Source organism: Pristiophorus japonicus, unplaced genomic scaffold (genome assembly GCF_044704955.1).
Source record: "Pristiophorus japonicus isolate sPriJap1 unplaced genomic scaffold, sPriJap1.hap1 HAP1_SCAFFOLD_1359, whole genome shotgun sequence".
NCBI classification, from domain to species: Eukaryota; Metazoa; Chordata; class Chondrichthyes; family Pristiophoridae; genus Pristiophorus; species Pristiophorus japonicus.
Genome location: NW_027251028.1, coordinates 1 through 18,843, shown reverse-complemented (window position 1 = coordinate 18,843; position 18,843 = coordinate 1). Strand labels below are relative to the sequence as shown.

Here is an 18,843-nt window from a genome sequence, read left to right as displayed (position 1 = left end):
TGCTGTACCTTTATTGCACACATCCCTTATTTCTTGTTTGATGCTGTCCCCAACCTCACTACTACTGTTTGATGGTCTGTACACAACTCCCACTAGCGTTTTCTGCCCTTTGGTATTCCACAGCTCCACCTATACCGATTCCACATCATCCAGGCTAATGTCCTTCCTTATTATTGCATTAATTTCCTCTTTAACCAGCAACGCCACCCCGCCTCCTTTTCTTCTCTGCCTATCCTTCCTACATGTTGAGTTTCCAGCCTTGGTCACCCTGGAGCCATGTCACCATGATGCCAATTACATCGTATCCGTTAACTGCTGTCTGCGCAGTTAATTCGTCCACCTTATTCCGAATACTCCTCGCATTGAGGCAGAGAGCCTTCAGACTTGTCTTTTTAACACACTTTGCCCTTTAGAATTTTGCTGTAATGTGGCCCTTTTTTTGTTCTTTTGCCTTGGGTTTCTCTGCCCTCCACTTTTACTATTCTCATTTCTATCTTTTGCTTCTGCATCCATTTTATTTCCCTCTGTCTCCGTGCATAGGTTCCCATCTCCCTGCCATATTAGTTTAACTCCTTCCCAACAGCACAAGCAAACACTCCCCCTCGGACATTGGTACCGGTCCTGCCCAGGTGCAAACCATCCGGTTTGTACTGGTCTCACCTCCCCCAGAACCGGTTCCAATGTCCCAGGAATTTGAATCCCTCCCTGTTGCACCACTGCTCAAGCCACGTATTCATCTGGGCTTGCCTGCGATTCCTACTCTGACTAGCAAGTGGCACTGGTAGCAATCCTGAGATTTTTTTTTTAGGTCCTACTTTTTAATTTAGCTCCTAGCTCCCTAAATTCATCTCGTAGGACCTCATCCCATTTTTTTACCTATATCGTTGGTACCTATGTGCACCACGACAACTGGCTGTTCACCCTCCCTTTTCAGAATGTCCTGCACCCACTCCGAGTCATCCTTGACCGTTGCACCAGAGAGGCAACAGACCATCCTGGAGTCTTGGTTGCGGCCACAGAAACGCCCATCTATTCTCCCCTTACAATTGAATGCCATCTCCCAATCCCATTGGCCCCAATGTCCATCTGCCTCGCCAGTGCTCCGCCTTTCCACTGGCCGTACCTTTGTCAGCTCCCAGTCCCAGTTCTCGTCCTCTTCCATTGCAGTGGTTTTAGCCGGGGCATCGCTTGGATCCTTTATCTCCTCCACTTCCTTCATCTCCTCCACCACCTCCGCTTCTTTCTTTGGCTCTTTTGCCTTTTCCTCCTGCTCCATTTCTGTCTCCTTCTGATCCTTTTCTCCCTTCTCTTGATCGGCACTTGGTGCCTTCACCTTCTCGACCACTTCTTCCGGTTTCTTTTCTGGGAATGTGAGCAGGGCCTTGTAGATGGTGTAACCAAAGTCCCTCTGCAGCATCTCACTGAACAGCTCTGCAAGCCACAAAACCTTGGAGCAAAACACGGAATCAGATTCACAAAACATTATCCAACGTCAGCAGCACCATACAGAGTCAAGCTCCCTCTACACTGTCCCATCAAACACTCCCAGGGCAGGTACACCACGGGGTTCGATACAGAGTAAAGCTCCCTCTACACTGTCCCATCAAACACTCCCAGGGCAGGTACAGGGGGTTAGATACAGAGTAAAGCTCCCTCTACACTGTCCCATCAAACACTCCCAGGGCAGGTACAGCACGGGGTTAGATACAGAGTAAAGCTCCCTCTACACTGTCCCATCAAACATCCCCAGGGCAGGTACAGCACGGGGTTAGATACAGAGTAAAGGTCCCTCTGCACTGTCCCATCAAACATCCCCAGGGCAAGTACAGCATGGGGTTAGATACAGAGTAAAGCTCCCTCTACACTGTCCCCAGTATCAGAAGACAAAGGAAAAAAACTACTAAACGTAGTTCGTGTCATATTCAGGACAGGATGCCAATCATACAAAACAGTACCTCAAAGGAATGGTTCTTGGAGTCGGTGCGGTAGTTCCTCAGTGTGCTCAGAGAGAGCACAGCGCAGCCAAACTTTCCCCCCATGGCGGAGACGTTGGGACGGACAAGGACTGCGGGTTCGGCTGGGAGCGGACAGCGAGGCTCTTCCTTAGGCGCGACGGCGGAATCTTCGGGCTGCTTCCCCTCCGTATCCTGTAGGGATAACAACACCCAGTTCATTTAGCAAAGTACGAGTGAAACGGCACAACTCAATCACCAACGCGCCATAGAATTTGTTGAGCAAGAGCATTAAGGCCAACGAAACCAATGGAGTTAAGATGCAGAGCAGCCATGATCGAATTGAATAGCTGAACAGGCACTAGTGGCTGAATGGCCTCGCCCCTGTTCTCATGTTCCTAACAGAGCTACAGATAAGATTGTAAAACAGTCCATTCAACAGGGGATCACCCAATCAAAAGTGGGCATGTGAGAGCTGTCTGCACATACATCAACACGCTGCCTGGAAACTGAAGACAACACTAAGGACATTCACTTCAATCAGATCAGGAAGGTGTTGTCCGAACATATTCACGGCCTAAGCCAGAGCATCGCTAAGAACCTGCAGCTTGCAACCCCTTCCTGCTGTCTCTGCAGGGAACGCTGAGAGCTCTCGCTTGGTGCACAACTGACTGAGGAAAAAGAAGGGGGAGGGGAGGGAGCGAGGTGGTGGTGCGAGAGGGCGGCGGGGGAGCGAGAGGGCGGCGCCGGGGAGGGGAGGAGCGAGAGGGCAGCGGGGGGAGGGGGAGGGGCGAGCGGGGGCAAGAGGGCGGCGGCGGGGGGAAGAAAGAGTGAGAGAAATGAAGGCTAAGAAAGCGAAACAGAAAATGTGAGCAGCAGTGAAGGACGAAGCCAGAGGCGAGAGTGTCAGCAAAAGCCAGGATTGTAAAGGTGGACAGTGGCACCACTGTGCCTGTAAATGGATGCAATGTGTTCTGTCGGAGACTGGAGAATTTTAGCTGTGAGGAACAATTGGATAGGCTGTGGTTGTTTTCTTTGGAGGCTTGATTGAAGTGCATAAAATTATGAGGGCCTGGATAGTGGATGGGAAGGACCTATTTCCTCTAGCAGAGGTGTCAATATCCAGATTTTTAAAATAATTGGTAGAGGACTAAAGGGGAGTTGAGGAGAACATTTTTCACCCAGAGGGTGGTGGGGGTCTGGAACTCACTGCCTGAAAGGGCGGTAGAGGCAGAAACCCTCACCACATGAAAAAAGTACCTGGAGTGTCGTAACCTACAGGGCTATGGACCGAGAGCTGGAAAGTGACGGCTTGTGCGGCCACAATGGGCTGAAAGGCTTTCCTTCTGTGCAGTAAATTTCTATGATTCTAAAAAATATTTCAGTGAAAGGGGCAACACCGGATCAGCAAACCTCGCACACACTGGAGTGTAACCAAGCAGTGCGTCTGTGACATCCCACCCTGCTGCAGGCAGCCCCCCGGAGAGATGATTTACCCTCTCACCTCTTTCTCCTCCTCCATGGGGGAGCTTTTCTCTGCAGCTTCGTCAGCTGCCTCCTCCTGGACCGTAGTTTCATCTTTCTCAATCTCTTCCTTCGCTGCCTCCTCTTCCAGCTCTTTCTCCAGACGGTTCACAAGTTGAGCCTTCGTCCCCTTGAAGTTCAGTTTCCTCGCTTTCAGCTCCCTGCGGAAGTCTTCCACCTGGAAGGAAGACAAAATCCGTCATAGCCCACTGGTTGCACCAACTCTAATCCGCTCGCTCCTGCAGCGAGCCAGGCACAGGGCCTCGGCAAGGCACAGGGCCTCAGCTCAATGATCAGAGAAGCAGGAAGTAGATTAGATAAGGAAGTTGCCGTTTAAAATATGCTGCTCACCCACTGCATAAAGGGCCATCTCCTGGCCCGTCTAAACCATGCCCTCTGCTCTTACTGCCTTTATGTAGCCAAGTATTGTACTAGACTTAATTTCTCGATTGCACTTTAAGACACTGTTCACTGAGACAAAGCTTTCTGAACCTGGAGAGAAGAAAGGGAGACTTGCATTTCTACAGCGCCACTCAGCACATCAGGACATTCCAACCTGCGCACAGCAAGCTCCCACACACAGCAATGTGATAGTGACCATATAACCTGTTTTTGTGATGGTAGTTGAGGGATAAATATTGGCCCCAGGAAGAACTCCCCTGCTCTTCCAATAGTACCGTGGGACCTTTTACATTCACCTGAGGGGGGAGACAGGGCCTCGATTTAACATCTCAACCAAAAGACTGCTCCTCCGACAGTGTGGCGCTCCCTCAGTACTGACCCTCCGACAGTGCGGCGCTCCCTCAGTACTGCCCCTCCAACAGCGCGGCACTTCTTCAGTACTGCCCCTCCGACAGCGCGGCGCTCCCTCAGTACTGCCCCTCCGACAGCGCGGCGCTCCCTCAGTACTGCCCCTCCGACAGTGCAGCACTTCCTCAGTACTGCCCCTCCGACAGTGCAGCACTCCCTCAGTACTGACCCTCCTACAGTGCGGCACTCCCTCAGTACTGCCCCTCTCGACAATGCAGCACTCCCTCAGTACTGCCCCTCTCGACAATGCAGCACTCCCTCAGTACTGCCCCTCCGACAATGCAGCACTCCCTCAATACTGCATTGGGAGTGTCAGCCTGGATTTTGTGCTCAAGTCTCTGGAGCCCACAAGCTTGAATTCACGACCTTGTGACTCCGAGGCGAGAGTGCCCCCACTGACACCCAAGCCTAAGTCGGTCAGGCTGTTCCTCAGCCCATCCCTCAGCCCCATTGATCTCTGTCTGCGGTACTCCAGGTGTGGACTAACCAGGGCACCGTGCATCTGGCAATTTGATCTGAGAAGCTTGATCTGAGCAGCTTTATCAGTTGAATCCAGCATCCTATTTCCAGCCTCAACAATGAGTGACATCTCAACTCACAGCCTCAGGCCTCTCTCTCCTCCTCCTCCCCCCCCCCACCCCTCGCCCCCTCACCCCCAGTAAGTCCCATCAGGCCCACACAGGGTGATACACAGCACCTTACATTTATCGACACTGAACTTTACTTGCCACTAATCAGCCCAGCTGCAAACTCTGTTGAACTCTCTGAAGCCGCTTGCCTCTTCTAGCTTGGTATTAGAGAATTTAACTCCGTCGCACTAAGGCAGTGATTCCAGATCTCGAGTACACCTCGCTTCACCTATCCTCCGCTCCTTCCCTTTGGCCAGTTACTAATCCACACCCATCTTACCTTGATTCCTACTGACTAGAGTTTGTAAAAGAGTCATGTGTGGCAGTTTATCAAAGACCTTTGGGAATTCTAGGTGCAGTGTGTCATATGGCTTCCCTCAGTTTGGTGGGACAACTACTCAAAACACAGGAAAGAAGGAGGCCTTGCAAACTCTCGAGCATGTTCTGCCATTCAGTTACATCATGGCTGATCTGTATCTTCACTCCATTTACCTGCCCTGGTTCTGTAACCCTCAATACCTTTGCCGAACAAAAATCCATCAATCTACATTTTGAAAATTTCAATCGATCCCCAGCCTCACCAACAGTCTTTGGGCATCATCAGGCAATTTCAGAACAATATTGGCCATTATTTAATGAATTATTTTCATAGCAATGCTCTTCCCTTTAGTTTCTGATTATTGTTTCCAATGTTCACGGTCAGACTAGAATCATACAGCACAGGAGGCGGCCATTCGGCCCGTGCTGGCTCTGTGACAGAGCGATCCCAATTAGTCCCACTCCCCGTTCTTTCCCCGTAGCCCTGAAACCTCTTCCAGACTGATGGGTCTATTGTTGCTAGGTGTTTAAATTTTGAGTAAACACTAAAGGATGTGTGCTTCGGACCAGGGATTTAGAGTCAGGATGGAACATTGACCATACTAGTATCTATAACAGACATGCACACACACAAAGGAGTTTGAGGAAGGGCTGAGAAAAGTCTCCGCAGATATGAGTGCAGGTCTTACTTTCATGGTCTTCAGGTCTAGACTGCTCCACTGGGTTGGGGTGGGGAGTGCATCTTCTCCCTGTTCTTCCATCTTCTCTTCAGCCTGCGAGGATGAGTAACAGCAGAGGTTATTCCAAGCAGCCAGCAATCAACTGAGCCCCTCTTCCTATCCAGATTCCACGGAGCATCTCTACATCGAACAGCCACACACAAGACCTCTATTTAACACTGCACTGTGCCTCTGATAGCGCCTGTCAAGGAAATTGTCCGGAATAGCCCGAGCCTGAATCCATCCCAAATGAGGGAGGCCCAAAAGAGACACAAAGGGGAAGGTTAGGTAACATGGAGTCCATACTGAGAGACACGGAGCAGCAGAACTAAGCTGCATGTGTTGCCTCACTCAAGGATCAGACTGCCTTTCATCGTTTCACCCTTCCATCACCCCCTAACTGTGTTACCTGCTGAATGGACCCGTCCTCTATCTTTCTCCCCTCACACTTCAAACAATCCCTGGTCAGCACTGTTTCACACATTCTCCTCTTCAAGGTCTGGGAAACACTTCCTCCTTTCAGACACCCAATAGCAGCACTAAGTACTCCCAGCACAGCTAAAGCACAGGCTAGATACAGAGTAAAGCTCCCTCTACACTGTCCCATCAAACACTCCCAGGGCAGGTACACGGGGTTAGATACAGAGTAAAGCTCCCTCTACACTGTCCCATCAAACACTCCCAGGGCAGGTACAGCACGGGGTTAGATACAGAGTAAAGCTCCCTCTACACTGTCCCATCAAACACTCCCAGGGCAGATACAGCACGGGGTTAGATACAGAGTGAAGCTCCCTCTACACTGTCCCATCAAACCTTCCCACAGCAGGTACAGCATGGGGTTAGATACAGAGTAAAGCTCCCTCTACACTGTCCCATCAAACACTCCCAGGGCAGGTACAGGGGGTTAGATACAGAGTAAAACTCCCTCTACACTGTCCCATCAAACACTCCCAGGGCAGGTAAAGCACGGGTTAGATACAGAGTAAAGCTCCCTCTACACTGTCCCAATCTATCTCAGCCCCAACCTCAGAAGAGCTAAATCTGCATTAGAGTGTCCTTTACGCGTTTCCTGACTGGCTGTCTGGTGCCGCCGATCAAGATTGCCAAGTGCTCCTGAAGTGACTCAGGTGCCGATTCCTCCATTGCTTCTCCCACGTCCAGAACGACCCCAAGCGGAACACACTGCCTGATATGGAAGCAGGAACATGGACCGTAACAAAAGGAGGACATTTCAGTAAAACGTTATTTAAACCCTTAGGTCCATGCGAGTTAGACAAGGCCATGCTTTCAGCCAGCATCAGCGAGACTGTAGGTGATAACTGCGTATGTTCCGAGGAGGAGGCCACAGGACCAAACGTCAGCAGGTTCTTGTAACAAGGGATCTACAGGGATGTGCTGTGTACTTCTACAACATGCCCCAAGGCTTCATCCCCTAAAAAAGCTCTTACAATGTTGGATTTAATGTGGAGCAGCTAGTGGTTTCTGACTAATCCTGTGCTTGCCTGAATCAGGCGTAGCTGGAGGACGAGATTTGGTTTCTGTATAACACTGGGATACAGTACTGGTGGGTACAGGTCTGTCACTGTATAACACTGGGGTACAGGTCTGTCACTGTATAACACTGGGGTACAGGTCTCTCACTGTATAACACTGGGGTACAGTACTGGTGGGTGCATGTTTGTCACTGTATAACACTGGGGTACAGTACTGGTGGGTACAGGTCTCATTTTATAACACTGGGGTACAGTACTGGTGGGTACAGGTCTATCACTGTATAACACTGGGGTACAGTACTGGTGGGTACAGGTCTGTCACTGTATAACACTGGGGTACAATACTCGTGGGTACAGGTCTGTCACTGCATAACACTGGGGTACAGTACTGGTGGGTACAGGTCAGTCACTGTATAACACTGGGGTACAGTACTGGTGGGTACAGGTCAGTCACTGTATAACATTGGGGTACAGTACTGGTGGGTACAGGTCTGTCACTGTATAACACTGGGGTACAGTACTGGTGGGTACAGGTCTGTCACTGTATACCACTGGGGTACAGTACTGGTGGGTGCATTTTTGTCACTGTATAACACTGGGGTACAGGTCTGTCACTGCATAACACTGAGGTACAGTACTGGTGGGTGCATGTTTGTCACTGTATAACACTGGGGTACAGTACTGGTGGGTACCACTCTACCAGTGGTGATCTGACCCAGTGTGAGGAACACGGGTAAATACCAGACTGCCTGCTGATAGCATCTCTCATCCCTGGGGGCATTCTGTTCATGGGTCCCCTCCCAAAGGTCCAAAACCCTCGGTCCACGAGATCTAGCTCTGCTCCTGTGACTGCTTTAAATTACAGGCTTAGTTGCATCACTAACTCACTACCTGCTCCGCCATTAAAGTAAAGTGCTCTGCTGAATTAAGCAGCAAGGAGCGGTCTTTGTAGTGTTGTTTTGTTGAATATGGGTTGGGAATCGCACCAGAAGATTCAGACTGAATACCCGAAGCAGAAATAGGCCACAGACACGGGGCACGTGCTCCATACATTAGCAGAATACGGAACACACGGGACGTTAAAGTGAGAGAGCCCGTCAGGGGACTGAACATCAAACGGTCTGGCAAATTGCATCATAAACAGCGTTTCAGTAGGTGTGGAGGGGTGTCAGAGGTGTGTGTGTGTGTGTGTGTGTGTGTGTGTGTGTACCACAGGTGTAGTCTTGGTCTGTGTGTGTGCCCACTCACATTTCCTTAAACAGAGTACCTGGGAGCTGGAGAATCTGTTCCTGGTTCCGGCTCTCTGACCAGGAACTCAGGGTCTGCTATTGGGAGGTTGGGTAGTCCCAGCTTCTATACCATGAGTGAAAGGGGCTGTTAGACTCAGACTAAATACACACAGTACTGTTCTTGCTTTCTTCTGTGGAGCAGTGTTAGCCACCCCACCACCCGTGTCCCCTCACCCTGTGGGGAATTACAGACCGACCCGTGTCCCCTCACCCTGTGGGGAATCACAGACCGACCCATGTCCCCTCACCCTGTGGGGAATCACAGACTGACCAGAGTCCCATCACCCTGCGGGGAATCACAGACCGACCCGAGTCCCCTCACCCTGTGGGGAATCACAGACCGACCAGTGTCCCCTCACCCTGTGGGGAATCACAGACTGACCCATCACCCTGTGGGGAATCACAGACCGACCCATCATCCTGTGGGGAATCACAGACCAACCCGTGTCCCCTCACCCTGTGGGGAATCACAGACCAACCAGTGTCCCCTCACCCTGTGGGGAATCACAGACCGACCAGTGTCCCCTCACCCTGTGGGGAATCACAGACCGACCCGAGTCCCATCACCATGTGGGGAATCACAGACCGACCCGAGTCCCATCACCCTGTGGGGATCACCGACCAACCCGTGTCCCATCATATGACGGTGCAGCATTCCTGAGCTTAGGCGAGGAAGGTGCGGCGGGTGATTGTGACCCTTAACCCCCTTTCCCCCTCCACCCCCAGGATGAATGACAATGTGCTATTGGCCTGCAGTCACTACAGCCCCTCGCACTATGTCCCTCACTATGAATCTGTAACAGCCTGAACACAACACAGCCAATCTGCTGAGAATGCCACTGTGCTCCTGACTGGGAACTGTAGGGAGGGGGCTGTAAATGATCCCCAGACTGTTCCTGAACAAGCACGGGGTCAATTCTGGGCCAAGATCTGCTGAGCTGCCAGCTCCAGTATCACCCGGACTCGGTTTGAGGAATGGAGACGTGGCCAATGGGGTTGCAATGTTTGAGTGAGTGAAGCCCCCTCCACATTCACACAGAGTGCCTGGAGGAGCTGACAATTCTCCGCTCCATCATTTGAAAATCTCGGTCAGAAACTTTTAAGGACGGCAAATGCTCACGTCAACTGAGTGCTATTGGTCACCCCCGATATGGCAGTGGAGGGGTACAGGTGTGTGTGTGTGTGTGTCAGAGAGAGTGTGGGTCTGTGTCAGTATTTGTGTAAGAGAATGGAGTAATAAAAAAGATTCAATGCCTCATCGCGGTCCGTGTCCTTGTGGTCTGCCTGGTCCCTGTCAGTCAGCTGTTGCGTGTATCCCAGGGACAGTGCGTCCCACTCCAAGCGAGTAGGGAGGCAATGCCAAACATCCGGCAGAAATACAACCACAGTCTCCACGCGGGCTGGGAGCAGCCGCCCCTCATGGAGCTCTCCAGGCTGATGGTAGCGAATCTCAGCAAAGCGAAACCTGTCACAAGGGAAGAGGGTTACTGGATATAACAGCACACAGGACCAGAAATCCAACCTCAATGCTTACAATCTACCGCTCGTGTCACCATGCGCCTTTTAAATACCCCCCTTCCCCAAAGGTGAGGCCTTCACTTCCTATCCGTCTCTTCCCTGTCCCACTGCGCCCTCTACATCAGCTACAGTCAGACCAAGCTCCTAGACCAAAGAGGAAAGGTCACCTCTTGCCAACAGGGCTCAGGAGACACCGAGGGGGTGGTGACCCCAAACACAGAGAGTTGGACAATACCCACCACCCTTCAGATGGATTGGGCGAGATCCGGAGGTCAGGGGTCGAGTCAGCCTCACATAGGGAGACCCGGTAATGGCGATGTTTCCTTGCCCAGCTACCTCACACTGGGAACTTCTTTCTGCTCTCCCCCTATTAGAACATAAACAGGGACATGTGTGAACCCCATCCAGCAAATGCTAGGGGGAGCCCCAGGCTGGATCACCTTCCACCCAATGACATGCCGAGTCCCCTACCCGGCTGGATACAGACCTTCAGCTGGTGTCCACTAGCCTAACCCCACAGGGTAAGTGACATTAGCAACCCTTCTGCTCACGGCACATTTTATTTTTGACTTTACGAACACACAGCTCAAGCACACGGCAGGTTCGATACATCACAAAAGAAACAAACAGGCCAGCAATGGTGAGATGAGGCCTCAATCCAGGGAAACCCCGTTGGAAGCTGCCTGGGCTCTGGGCCCACAAACAGAGACGTCGCCGGCATGCATCAATGCTTTACCATTCGGAGTACTTACCCAGGGACTCACGAGGCCCTTCAAACACAGCAGCAAATGACCACACCCGGGGCGGGGAGCCAGCCTCCCAGCAAACACAGTGACATCACACCACATCTGGGCAATGCATCACCTGCACAACCCCAGAGCAGTCGAAGGAAAGCCCAGCGTTGCCACAACCCAGCGAGGACGAGTGTGTAACGGAGGACTGGGAGCCCAATGACTAAAAAGACTCTTTACCATCTGCTGTCACTCCAGGGAATCCCCACACCCCGTGTCATTCTCTAGGGAATCCCCACACCCCGTGTCACTCTCTAGGGAATCCCCTCACCCCGTGCCACTCTTTAGGGAATTCCCACACCCCGTGTCACTCTTGAGGGAATCCCCTCACCCCGTGTCACTCTCGAGGGAATCCCCTCACCCCGTGTCACTCTCGAGGGAATCCCCTCACCCCGTGTCACTCTCGAGGGAATCCCCTCACCCTGTGTCACTCTTTAGGGAATCTCCTTCAAATGGTGTTGCCATGTCGGATGCCCCTTACCCTGTCACTGTACAGTATCCTACTCCCAGGTTCTGCACACTCCCTGTGAGTCCACCAGTTGAAGGTGATGGGAGAACATGTCCTGTGACGTACCCGCACTGAGCTCTGCAGTACACGATAGAAGTGGAAGCATTTCCTACATTGCTTTACCTGCCGCACTGTGTTCTCTGCATTACTGCACTGCCCCTGCATCGAGCCCCTCAGTCCAGCGACATGCACTCATTGCACCCCCCCCATCTCCGCGTGCCCACCCGCTCCTCTGCTACGTCACAGACTCACCATTGAGTGCAGGCGGTCAGGTCGATGCCAGTCAGGGACTTGGTGGTGCGAATCGCCGTCTTTATGAGCACCCTGGGGTCCTTATCTGGGCCTGGACCATCAAGAGAAGGAGACCAACAACCTCCAATCGCCACAGCCTCCTCCTGGCCCTTCATCCCCACCAAGAACTGTACCAAGGAATGAGAGGGGGGGAGAGAGAGAGAGAGACAGACGTTGAGAAGCATGGAATCCAGAAACAAACCCCAAGGCAGCACAGAACTCAAAGCCGAGCTTGGGTTCTGGTGATCGGGCAATGACCCACCTGCCCTTAGCACCCCCACAGAAAGAGACGGGCATTTCTACAGCGCTCTTCACAACCTCAGGATGGCCCAAAGTGCTTCGCAGCCAATGAAGTACTTTCTGAAGAGTAGTCACTGTTGTGTGGGAAATGTGGCAGCCAATTTACACACAACAACATCTCTCAAACAGCAATGAGATAAATGACTTGATAATGTTGGTTGAAGGATAAATACTGCCCAGGATACCGGGGAGAACGACACTGCTCTTCTTCGAATAGTGCCGCGGGATCTTTTACGTCAACCAGAGAGGGCAGACGGGACCTCAGTTTAAAGTCTCATCCAAAAGACGGCACTTCCGACAGTATAGCACTCTAAGTACTGCCCCTCCGACAGTGCAGCGCTCCCTCAGTACTGCCCCTCCGACAGTGCGGCGCTCCCTCAGTACTGCCCCTCCGACACTGCAGCACTCCCTCAGTACTGCCCCTCCGACACTCCCTCAGTACTGCCCCTCCGACACTGCAGCACTCCCTCAGTACTGCCCCTCCGACACTGCAGCACTCCCTCAGTACTGCCCCTCCGACAGTGCGGCACTCCCTCAGTACTGCCCCTCCGACAGTGCGGTGCTCCCTCAGTACTGCCCCTCCGACAGTGCGGTGCACCCTCAGTACTGCCCCTCCGACAGTGCGGCACTCCCTCAGTACTGCCCCTCCGACAGTGCGGCGCACCCTCAGTACTGCCCCTCCGACAGTGCGGCACTCCCTCAGTACTGCCCCTCCGACAGTGCGGTGCACCCTCAGTACTGCCCCTCCGACAGTGCGGCACTCCCTCAGTACGTACCCTGGCGAGCCGCCAGCACCCCTGGGAGATAATGGGAGGGGAAAAAATCCCTTCGCAAAGACCCATCACCGAGAAACTACCTTAAGCAGCTTGGAAGGATGCTGAGGAACCTCAGCCGTCTCTTTCGGTACCTCGGCCAATGTGCAGGTTTGGCGGTACAACTCCTGGAGGTCTGGGCATGACAACAATATCACCTGAAATGCCAATCAGATATGTCAGTGAAAGAGCTGGAGACAACCAGTGAACAGCAGAGACATCTTCACACAGGCAACACTCTCGATGGGAAACAGATGCATAGAAATTTCAGCACTGGAGGAGGTCATTCAGCCCTTTGCTAACTGTTGACCAGGTGCGAGTGAGCGTGCAGACAGGGCTCCTGCACTGTGTGTGTGTGCGCGCTCGAGAGAGATAGGGACAGACTGTGGACAGGGTTCCTGTAGTGTGAGAGAGTGTGAGAGTGTGAGTGAGTGAGTGAGTGAGTGAGTGAGTGAGTGAGTGAGTGAGTGAGTGAGTGGGTGGGTGGGTGGGTGGATGGATGGACAGGGTTCCTACACTGAGAGAGAGAGAGAGTGTGTGTGTGTGAGTGTGAGTGTGAGTGTGAGTGTGAGTGAGTAGAGGAGAGAGACTGTGGACAGAGTTCCTGTACTGTGAGTGAGAGATTGTGGACAGGGTCCTTGCAGTGTACGGCCTGTTTAATGTATTACTACCTGTCGACACAGTTGCCTCAGTGGGGGCAGTATTAGAGCGCGAGTACAGCAATCTCTAAGGCTCAGCTTTCTGTTTCCACCCCAGAAAGGGCTCGGCTCACCTTGGCACTATAGGTGGAATCTGCATCGGCAGGCTCCAGCTCAATCTCCGGTCCCTCAGTCGGTTCAGCCCCCTCCTCCATCACATGGAACACACACTTCTGGCCTAATTGTAAAGGTTCGGTCAATGGAAATGTATTCACCCAGCACAGCCTGGTATCGAAGAAAGTGTCTGGCATGTGCAGGCAGGGATATCGGCGCTGGACCTCCATCGCATCACAAGCAGAGCTGTGGGAGAAAGGAAGTCTGCGTTAACAGGGACTCGCAGAGATCGGGCAATCCCTCACATTAAACAGCACCACAAACCCCCACACATCTCCTTTCTGTCAATATACAATTAGTGACGGAGCCCATGGCACCAGTCCACACTGGCACCAAACAGTAGGTCCTGGATGTGGCTCACAGCCTACTGATCCCATCAACAGCACTCAATTCACCCAGGGACCCCTGCTGCCCACCTCACCAGCTTCGTATAACCCGTGTCAGAGCTCCCGTCCTAGGCCTGCGTCTTGTTTCCATTCTCCAGGAAAAGGTGGCAAGACCTGTGTCCCATCACCCTGTGGGGTATCACAGACCGACCCATGTCCCATCACCCTGTGGGGAATCACATCGACCCGTGTCCCATCACCCTGTGGGGAATCACATGGACCTGTGTCCCATCACCCTGTGGGGAATCACATGGACCCGTGTGCAAAGTTAAAGCACATGGGATTGGGGGTAGTGTGCTGACGTGGATTGAGAACTGGTTGGCAGACAGGAAGCAAAGAGTAGGAGTAAATGGGTACTTTTCAGAATGGCAGGCAGTGACTAGTGGGGTACCGCAAGGTTCTGTGTTGGGGCCCCAGCTGTTTACATTGTACATTAATGATTTAGACGAGGGGATTAAATGCAGTATCTCCAAATTTGCAGATGACACTAAGTTGGGTGGCAGTGTGAGCTGCGAGGAGGATGCTATGAGGCTGCAGAGTGACTTGGATAGGTTAGGTGAGTGGGCAAAATGCATGGCAGATGAAGTATAATGTGGATAAATGTGAGGTTATCCACTTTGGTGGTAAAAACAGAGAGACAGACTATTATCTGAATGGTGACAGATTAGGAAAAGGGGAGGTGCAAAGAGACCTGGGTGTCATGGTACATCAGTCATTGAAGGTTGGCATGTAGGTACAGCAGGCGGTTAAGAAAGCAAATGGCATGTTGGCCTTCATAGCGAGGGGATTTGAGTACAGGGGCAGGGAGGTGTTGCTACAGTTGTACAGGGCCTTGGTGAGGCCACACCTGGAGTATTGTGTAGTTTTGGTCTCCTAACCTGAGGAAGGACATTCTTGCTATTGAGGGAGTGCAGCGAAGGTTCACCAGACTGATTCCCGGGATGGCGGGACTGACCTATCAAGAAAGACTGGATCAACTGGGCTTATATTCACTGGAGTTCAGAAGAATGAGAGGGGACCTCATAGAAACATTTAAAATTCTGACAGGTTTAGACAGGTTAGATGCAGGAAGAATGTTCCCAATGTTGGGGAAGTCCAGAACCAGGGGACACAGTCTAAGGATAAGGGGTAAGCCATTTAGGACCGAGATGAGGAGGAACTTCTTCACCCAGAGAGCGGTGAACCTGTGGAATTCTCTGCCACGGAAAGTAGTTGAGGCCAATTCACTAAATATATTCAAAAAGGAGTTAGATGAAGTCCTTACTACTAGGGGGATCAAGGGGTATGGCGAGAAAGCAGGAATGGGGTACTGAAGTTGCATGTTCAGCCATGAACTCATTGAATGGCGGTGCAGGCTAGAAGGGCCGAATGGCCTACTCCTGCACCTATTTTCTATGTTTCTATGTGTCCCATCACCCTGTGGGAAATCACAGACCGACCCATGTCCCATCACCCTGTGGGGAATCACAGACCGACCCGTGTCCCATCACCCTGTGGGGAATCACATCGACCCGAGTCCCCTCACCCTGTGGGGAATCACAGACTGACCCGTGTCCCATCACCCTGTGGGGAATCACAGACCGACCCGTGTCCCATCACCCTGTGGGGAATCACAGACTGACCCGTGTCCCATCACCCTGTGGGGAATCACAGACCGACCCGTGTCCCATCACCCTGTTGGGAATCACAGACTGACCCGTGTCCCATCACCCTGTGGGGAATCACAGACTGACCCGTGTCCCATCACCCTGTGGGGAATCACAGACCGACCCGAGTGTCATCACCCTGTGGGGAATCACATCGACTCATGTCCCATCACCCTGCGGAGAATCACATCAACCCGTGTCCCATCACCCTGTGGAGAATCACAGACCAACCAGAGTCCCATCACCCTGTGGGGAATCACACTAACTCGTGTCCCATCACCCTGTGGGGAATCACATCGACCCGTGTCCCATCACCCTGTGGGGAATCACAGACCGACCCGAGTCCCATCACCCTGTGGGGAATCACATCGACCCGTGTCCCATCACCCTGTGGGGAATCACAGACTGACCCGTCTCCCATCACCCTGTGGGGAATCACAGACCGACCCCCGAGTCTCATCACCCTGTGGGGAATCACAGACCGACCAGAGTCCCCTCACCCTGTGGGGAACCACAGGCCGACCAGAGTCCCATCACCCTGTGGGGAATCACAGACCGACCCGAGTCCCATCACCCTGTGGGGAATCACAGACCGACCCGAGTCCCATCACCCTGTGGGGAATCAGACACCGACCCGTGTCCCATCACCCTGTGGGAAATCACAGACCGACCAGAGTCCCCTCACCCTGTGGGGAATCAGACACCGACCCATGGAAAGCATGCAGGGGTGGCTAAGCCAGCGTTCATCAGCGAAGGCCTTAGTGAGCAAATTGCCCGTCAACACTCACTGCAGGCGGTCCATCAGCCTGTCACACGCAAGTACCTGTGGGGAAGGAGCAACCATCAATAAGTACCCGTGCCAGGGGCTGAGCAATGTGGGCAGTTGCCAGCCCCAGGTGCCTTTCATCCTATCGGCCAAATGCAGACTGTACAAGGTCAGCATTTAACAGGCAGTACCTGTCCAGGGAGAAGCGGGAGTACTGCACATTGTAGGAGGGGATGTAGTGCCGGGCCTTTTTTGCTGGCCCTTCCCCCGAAGCCATGTCCTGATACCGTTTCTGGGAGCTGCCCTGGCCGCCCATCCGCTTGTAATTGTCCCTGTTTGTGAGAAAAAGGAGGAATGAGCAAACACGGGCAGACAAATGTATAAAATGAGAAGTCAGAAAGTGGCACCAAATGAAACATCCCAGTTTGAAGACTTTTTCTTCAAGTTTAATGTCTGTAGAATAAACTTGCAGAATTGGAGCTGTTTATAATGATCTGTTCTGAGACACACAGTGAGCTCACACTCGCACTTGCCCTCTGCTGGACAGTGTGGTTTGTGTGAGGCCACAATCAGGCTCGGCAGTGATGCCCCCTGCCAGCCCAGGCTCAGAGTGCCCCACGGGCAACATTGCACAAGTGCCATCTCCCAACAACGGCAAGAACCTTGTTTGTGTCTCTGGGCACAGGCTGGAGAGCCCGCTGTACACTGCACCACCACACAAAATCCCAATACCACCCCTGACATCAACTCCACTCACCACTGCATGCGTGAGTACAACACAGGACAGTGTCCCTACCTCCGGTCACCTCTCCGACCAATGTCCATTCGGCCATTCCTGCCCATTGCCCGTAGTCCCAAATCCAACCTGCGGCCTAGCTGGGCATGGGGCCCCAAGCGAACCAAAGGCTGCAGCAAACCAGCTGGCGAGAGAGAGAGAGAGAGAGGCTCTGTTCAAACATCAGTTACCATTCATTACACGGGCCAGACAATCAGGACACGGCAAAACACTTCGCATTTTATATGCAGGACTTTAGTTTAAACTCAATAATTTAACATCTCTATCTGAGCTCAGTGAGAGCGAGAGGAATGTTCAAGGACACTTGGATTACGGGTGAAGAGTGACCGCTGCAATCTAGTCCTTGGGCTGCCAGGGTGGGGGCTCTGACCGCTGGGCGAGTGGGGGGGGTCCAGCCACGAGGAGAGTTCCAGCTATCGGGGGGGGGGGGGGGGGGGGGAGGAGAGGGGATCTGGCCACTGGGGTCAGGCTGCGGGACGGGGAAATTTGGCCGCGGGGGTGAGCCCAGTCGAGGGGCGGGTGTCTAGCCGCAGGGCAAGGGGGCAGAGTCTGAGAGGAAAGCGACGAGGCACCTGTGGGTTAGACTGATGGGGAAAGAGATCACGTCTGTGGTCAGGAATGGGTGCAGATGGGGGCTACTATACGTGGGCCTCGGCAACTGTCCTCGTAGCCCCCTCAACTACAGTGGATAAACCCGTGGCCCCGTGTCTGCGCGTGTGCCTGGGTGATCCATACTCACGTTTGTGAGGGAGCTGGGTGAGCAGAGGCTGCGAGGATAACAAGGAGGGAATGCGTGGACCTTGCAGCAGGGGCTGCGGCTGCGGCTTTGCTCCCAGGATGCCTTGCTTCTGACCAGACATCATGTGTGACGGATTCTGCAAAAAATAATCACAACAAAAGCAGTCAATACATGGACAGCTTTCCCAGCCCTTCCACTGTACAATGCCCACTCGCTATACCAGCCCTTACCCTGCACACCGCCTGCCCTGAGGCGGCTATACCAGCTCTTACACTGTACAGTGCCCGCTCTGGGAGGGTTCGACAATACAGTGGACCGCAAGCACAGTGGAATCTATGCCAGCTATAGTGACGCAGTGATGGTGGAGCAGAGATACACACAGGGTTTAACACTTGCCCTATGTAGCGCAGTGTTGGGCAAACCCGCATCCCTGCCCCTCACGGGCCAGACCCAAGTCCTCCTGTAATATCAACAATGAGGGGCAGCACTGGGTCTCCAGTGGAGGGGGGGGCAGGCAGCACCTCCTCCTTTCCACCGCTGCTCAAATCAGGCCTGTGAAGCAAAGGGGGCAATATTGGAGACTGTCTCCGCGCACTGACCCCCACAACAATAGAATGGTATAAAGGTCCCACCACAGCTGATCGGTGCCCTACAGAAAGCCGACGAGCCCGTCTGCGGGACAACACCCGAGTCCCAGAGTCTCAGCATCTGCATTGAATTTTTTAATTATAAATCGGAGATTCG

General features: G+C 52.9%; 1 protein-coding gene across 1 annotated transcript in view; it reads right to left on the bottom strand.

Moving 5' to 3' along the window:
- The window catches only part of LOC139242502 (cell division cycle and apoptosis regulator protein 1-like), a 30,873-nt gene extending 12,640 nt beyond the window's left edge, over positions 1–18,233 (bottom strand). Inside the window, exons 1-11 of the mRNA XM_070870388.1 lie at positions 18,100–18,233; positions 17,361–17,484; positions 16,756–16,896; positions 13,727–13,952; positions 12,999–13,112; positions 11,804–11,970; positions 9,989–10,199; positions 5,923–6,006; positions 3,457–3,654; positions 1,956–2,147; positions 1,124–1,447 (exon numbers count right to left, since the gene is read on the bottom strand). Of these exons, the coding sequence (XP_070726489.1) occupies positions 1,124–1,447; positions 1,956–2,147; positions 3,457–3,654; positions 5,923–6,006; positions 9,989–10,199; positions 11,804–11,970; positions 12,999–13,112; positions 13,727–13,952; positions 16,756–16,896; positions 17,361–17,484; positions 18,100–18,223 (1,905 nt within the window). The 5' untranslated portion in view covers positions 18,224–18,233. The remainder of the gene's footprint in view (positions 1–1,123; positions 1,448–1,955; positions 2,148–3,456; positions 3,655–5,922; positions 6,007–9,988; positions 10,200–11,803; positions 11,971–12,998; positions 13,113–13,726; positions 13,953–16,755; positions 16,897–17,360; positions 17,485–18,099) is intronic.
- Positions 18,234–18,843: the final 610 nt, after the last annotated feature.